Source organism: Gekko japonicus, unplaced genomic scaffold, assembly GCF_001447785.1.
Source record: "Gekko japonicus isolate JY-2015 unplaced genomic scaffold, Gekko_japonicus_V1.1 scaffold765, whole genome shotgun sequence".
Lineage (NCBI taxonomy): Eukaryota > Metazoa > Chordata > Lepidosauria > Squamata > Gekkonidae > Gekko > Gekko japonicus.
This window is the reverse complement of record NW_015163110.1, coordinates 385,894-391,062: the sequence shown is the minus strand read 5'-3', so window position 1 is coordinate 391,062 and position 5,169 is coordinate 385,894. Positions and strand designations below refer to the sequence as shown.

Genomic DNA, 5,169 nt, shown 5'->3' with positions numbered 1-5,169 from the left:
ATGCATGGAGAATGGACCTGCCGTTTGGAACTGTGGCGGAGCTTGCTGCTGGCAGCTGTGAGGGAGCCCGGGGGAGCCTGGGCGGGTGGGCGGGCAGCTGGGACTCGGGCAGGGCTTGCTGCCGTTGCTGCTGGACTTACCTGCAGCTGCCTCTTTCTCCTCCTCAGTGAGGACCTCCTCCTGCTTTGCAGGCTGTGGGGCATACTCCCCCGTGAATATTGCGGGTCCCGCTCCTTGTTAAAATCCTAAAAGCAAAAGCAGTCTGCATCTAAGATGGCGAGTGAGGGGTGCCCGGCACATCTCCCATAGGAGGTTGTTCCATAACTGTGGGGCTGCCACTGAAAAGGCCCTCTCTGGTACCCAGCAGACAGGCTTCTTTGATGGGTGGGATATTGGGGGGGGGGCCCTCTCCCAGGGATCTTCCTTCGCAGGCAGGGAGGTAGCCCCCTGTTTGTTCCACCTTCTGTGAGCTGGAGGAGATGGACATTCCGGCCTATAAAAGGGCATCCCAGGGCCTGCGCTCCCCCCCCCCCCGCCCCAGGGCCATGCTGTTTCCTGCTGGCCTTGCTCTCAGGTGAGGCGGCTCCGCTCACAGGTCTCGCTTTCCTCCCCAGAATGGCGACGCAGCCGCCTCCTTGTCCGTGGCCGAGCAGTACGTGAGTGCCTTCTCCAAACTGGCGAAAGAGGGCAACACCCTCCTCCTGCCCTCCAACACGGGTGACATCTCCAGCATGGTGACCCAGGTGAGGCTGGTGCAGGAGGCGGCTGGCATAGGCTGCCACGCCCCTTGGGGAGGGTGACTGGGCAGGTAGGGCCCACAGCACTGCAAGGGCGTGCGGTCAGACTCCATTGAACTTTCTAAGAGCAGTGACGGACGTGGACTCATTTTTTTATTCCAAAAGGGCCACTGTCTGCTGAAGCGCTTTGCCCGCCTGTGTTGGGTGGGGGCACTGTCTCTTGGCAGAAGGCCCCCTCCCTCCGTTGAGGGCAGCCTGACTTGATGTCCTGGTTGGTGTAGTGGTTAGGAGTGCAGACTCTAATTTGGGAGAACCGGGTTTGATTCCCCACTCCTCCACATGCAGCTGCTGGTGTGACCTTGGGCCAGTCACAAGTTCTGTCAGAGCTTTTCTCTCAAGGGCATTTCTCTAGAGAGCTCTCTCAGCCTCACCTCCTCACAGGAGGGGAAAGGAAAGAAGTTTGTAAGCTGCTCTGAGACTCCTTCGGGTAGTGAAGGGCGGGGTATAAATCCAATCTCCTCCTCCTCCTCCTCCTCTTCTTAATTTCAGCCTGTTGGTTCTGGTCTGGGCTTGTGTTTTCTGTTCCCCCAGAAGGTCGGACCAGAACCAACAGGTTGAAATTAAATCAGAAGAGTTTTTGGCTAAACATTAGGAAGAGCTTCCTGACAGTTCGAGCGGTTCTGAGTGGTTCCTCAGTGGAACAGACCTCCTCGGGAGGTGGTGGGCTCTCCTTCTTTGGAGGTTTTCAAACAGAGGCTAGATGTCCATCTGACAGCGATGCTGATTCTGTGAACTTGGGCAGATCATGAGAGGGAGGACAGGAAGGGCTGCATCAGCACTTAGTTCTCGTGGTCCTTTCTTACCCGCCCAGGGAACTGCTGATTGCCACTTTGGGGCTAGGATCAGGGGTCACTGCAAGTGTGGAGGGGGAGAGGTATTTGTGAATATCCTGCCTTGTGCAGGGGGTTTGACTGGGAAGCAGAGGTCCATCAGTGGCCCCTATTAGCCACAAGGGATAGATTGGGACTCTGGGGCAGGGAATGCTCTGTCTTCTTGGTGCCTGGGGGGGGGGCAACAGTGGGAGGGCTTCTGGAGTCCTTGCCCCACTGCTGGACCTCCTGATGGCCCCTGGTATTTCTGGCCACTGTGTGACACAGAGTGTTGGACTGGATGGGCCTTTGGCCTGATCCAACATGTTCTTATGACTAGCTGACCCTGGAGGTCCCTTCCAACTCTATGATTCCGGTAGGCGGCCTGGCCGTGGCTGTCATGGCCCAGGAGTTGGGGTACTGATGTGCCTGCAAGATTTGGATGGAGCTCCGGAGGGCTCTGGGGAGTTCATGGTCCACCCTTGCTTTGGTCGGGGCTTTGAAGAGGCCGTTGCTCTGGCTCCTGGCCCCCCTTTCCCAGTACTGACATTTCTTTCGGGGGGGGGCAGCTAGGCAGGAGTCCTTTTAAGGATTTCCGGTAAGGGTAGGTGGCAGGCGGCTTCTCTCTCTCTCTCTCCTGCGTAGTCATTAACTTGCCTCGGAAGCCTCGGCAGGAGGAGTGCTGTCTGACCTTCCCTTCGGTTCTGTTCTCTCCAGGCTATGGGCATCTATGCGACGCTGAGCAAGCCCCAGGTAGCGAAGGGTGGGGAGGCCGCTGCCCCTCCCGCCCCCTGGACACCGCAGCCCCCCAGCACGGAGCACCCCGAGCCCGATCAGCCGCACACCAGCTGACGGAGGAGCCGGCTGGGACCACCCCGCAGCCCCCTCCGCCCGGTTCAATTTTAACGTGGATTTAATCATGTAATAAAAGGAAATGGCCTGACCACCAGCTGCCTGGCCTAGTGCTGCGAGAGTCCAGCGGGAGGTGGTTTCCCTGGAAGGGGCTGTGGAATCAGGGCGCCGCTTGAGGGAAGCTGAGAAGGCTGGCAGGAGGGGGGGTGTTGTAGAAAGCAAGGCCTTGCTTCTCGGGGGGGGGGGGGGGGGCAGTACAAGGCGTGTTGGAGACCCCAGCTGGGCTGTGGTAGGTAGCCTCCTGAGGTCTGTCTGCTGGACTGGAGTGGCTTATTGGTGGTGGTGGTGGGGGGTGCAGCTGGCTTTGCTCCCTGCAGTGAAGTGGGAACACCTCCTAGGCCCAAGGAAAAGAGGAGCCAGGAGTCCTAGCAGGAAGTGGGGTGTGGTGGTGGTGGGGAGCAGAAACTCACTGGAAAGGAACCCAGTGAGAGAAAGGGAGCTGTTCTGTTTCTATGTTTGCAATAAACAGTTACTGAAAAGTCACAGAGTCTCTGGCATTCATCTGACCTTCCCCGTCCCCCCCTCTTCTACCCCTTCTTTGCCATTGTTTGCTGGGAACGTGGAAGCCAAGCGGGGTTCAGTCTTGCCCCTCCCCTTCCCCGCAGCACCCGCCCTTTGTCTCAGGCCTGGCAGCGGGGAGGAACGGGCAGCTGCTGCCGTCTGCCGTGGTGGGTGCCCACCAAACGGGGTGGTGGGCTTGCTCCTGCCTCTGCCATGGCCCTTGGTGTGTGTGTGGGGGTGGGTGTAGAGTTATGGCGTTTCTGCAGATCACAGGGGTGGGAGGTGGGTTCTATGGCAACGCGTTATGATGGAAAGCCAGTGTGGTACAGTTGTTAAGAGTGTCAGACTAGGAACAGGTTGGGGGCAGGTTCAAATCCCACACTTGTGCCATGGAAGCCTGCTGGGTGACCTTGGGTCAGGCACACACTCTGAGCCTAACCTTCCCCAGGGCTTAACAGGGATATTGGGTTCTTATCTCACGACACAACTACACATGCTAAGTCACTCAGTTCTTGCATCTCTTTGTTAGGTCTTTTATTATCTGTGTGCTTTTGTTGTTCAGTCGCACAGTCGAGTCCAACTCTTCTCGACCCCGTGGACCACATCATGCCAGGCCCTCCTGTCCTCCACCGTCCTCCGGTGTTCGCTCAACTTCATGTTCGTTGCCTCGATATCACTGCCTAACCATCTCATCCTTTGCCGTTTCCTTCTTCTTTCACCTTCAGTCTTTCCCAGCATCAGCATCTGTGTGCTAATTTGCTGTTCTTCACAGGTCTTACCAGCTGCTTTAATCCAGTCTTAGCTGTACTTATTGCTCAGTGACTTATGCATCTTGACTCCAATTAGCCTCCCCCCTCTACCTATATGTTTGGGGAAGTCTGTTTCATTGTCTCTGAAGAAGTGTGCATGCCCAACAAAGCTTCTACCCAGAATGCAGCTTTGTTGGTCTTCAAGGTGCCCCTGGACTCCGTTCTTGCATCTTTTTGTTAACTCTTCAGAGGTCTCTGAAGGAGTGTGTGGGCACAGGGAGGCTTCTGCCCAGAGTCAAGCCGTTGTCGGTCTCCGAGGGGCCTCTGGACCCTCCGACTTAGTGCTTCTTCCCAGGGGGTCGTTTTTGGAAGGATGAAGTGGAAGGCAGAGGAATGATGCCAACTGCTCTGGAGACAGGCGGGGTGCAAGCGGTGTTCCCTCTAAGCTGAGTTAGTGTGAGCTAGTCCACAGTTTTTTAGCCTCTGGCTCACACCTTTTTGTCTTGGCTCAGGCAGGATGGGGCTCCAGAGAGCAAAGTAATTCATGCAGCAGCCAAATGGCTCACTCACACCTTTAAGGGCAGTCGCTCACCAAGTAGAATTTTTGCTCACGAGACTCCACGGCTCAGAGGGAGCCCTGGGTGCAAAGCGAAGCGCCTACGGGGTCAGCAGCCGCCTTGAGCAGTGTTCCCGCTAAGCTGAGTGAGTGTGAGCTATAGCTCGCAGTTTTTTAGCCTCTGGCTCACACCTTTTTGTCTTGGCTCAGGCAGGATGGGGCTCCAGAGAGCAAAGTAATTCATGCAGCAGCCAAATCCTTGTTCACAACCTTCATGCTCACAAAGTGGACCTTTTGCTCGCACGGACTGCAAGGCTCAGGGGGCGCGCTGGGTGCAAAGCGAAGCGCCTACGGAGGAGGGCTGCAGAGCAGACTAGTTGATGCAGTCGCCAAATCACTGGCTCGCAACTTTAATGCCAGGAGCTCACAAAGTGGAATTTTTGCTCACGAGACTCCACGGCTCAGAGGGAGCATTGGGTGCAAGCGAAGTGCCTATGGGGACAGCAGCCGCCTTGAGCAGTGTTCCCTCTAAGCTGAGTCAGTGTGAGGTAGCTCATAGTTTTTCAGCCTCCGGTTCATACCTTTTTCTCTTAGCTCAGAAAGGATGGCTCCAGAGCAAAGTAATTCATGCAGCAGCCAAATGGCTCACTCACACCTTTAAGGGCAGTCGCTCACCAAGTAGAATTTTTGCTCACGAGACTCCACGGCTCAGAGGGAGCGCTGGGTGCAAAGCGAAGCGCCTACGGGGTCAGCAGCCGCCTTGAGCAGTGTTCCCGCTAAGCTGAGTGAGTGTGAGCTATAGCTCGCAGTTTTTTAGCCTCTGGCTCACACCTTTTTGTCTTGGC

At 56.4% G+C, this 5,169-nt stretch overlaps 2 protein-coding genes across 2 annotated transcripts in view; both read left to right on the top strand.

Annotated features, from left to right (window-relative positions):
- STOML2 (stomatin like 2) overlaps positions 1 to 2,952 on the top strand; it is a 20,345-nt gene extending 17,393 nt beyond the window's left edge. Inside the window, exons 9-10 of the mRNA XM_015406811.1 lie at positions 615 to 743; positions 2,324 to 2,952. Coding sequence (XP_015262297.1) covers positions 615 to 743; positions 2,324 to 2,458 — 264 coding nt within the window. The 3' untranslated portion in view covers positions 2,459 to 2,952. The remainder of the gene's footprint in view (positions 1 to 614; positions 744 to 2,323) is intronic.
- A 318-nt stretch (positions 2,953 to 3,270) lies between these two features.
- Positions 3,271 to 5,169, top strand: part of PIGO (phosphatidylinositol glycan anchor biosynthesis class O) — a 17,868-nt gene continuing 15,969 nt past the window's right edge. The window contains exon 1 of the mRNA XM_015406810.1: positions 3,271 to 3,301. Coding sequence (XP_015262296.1) covers positions 3,271 to 3,301 — 31 coding nt within the window. The remainder of the gene's footprint in view (positions 3,302 to 5,169) is intronic.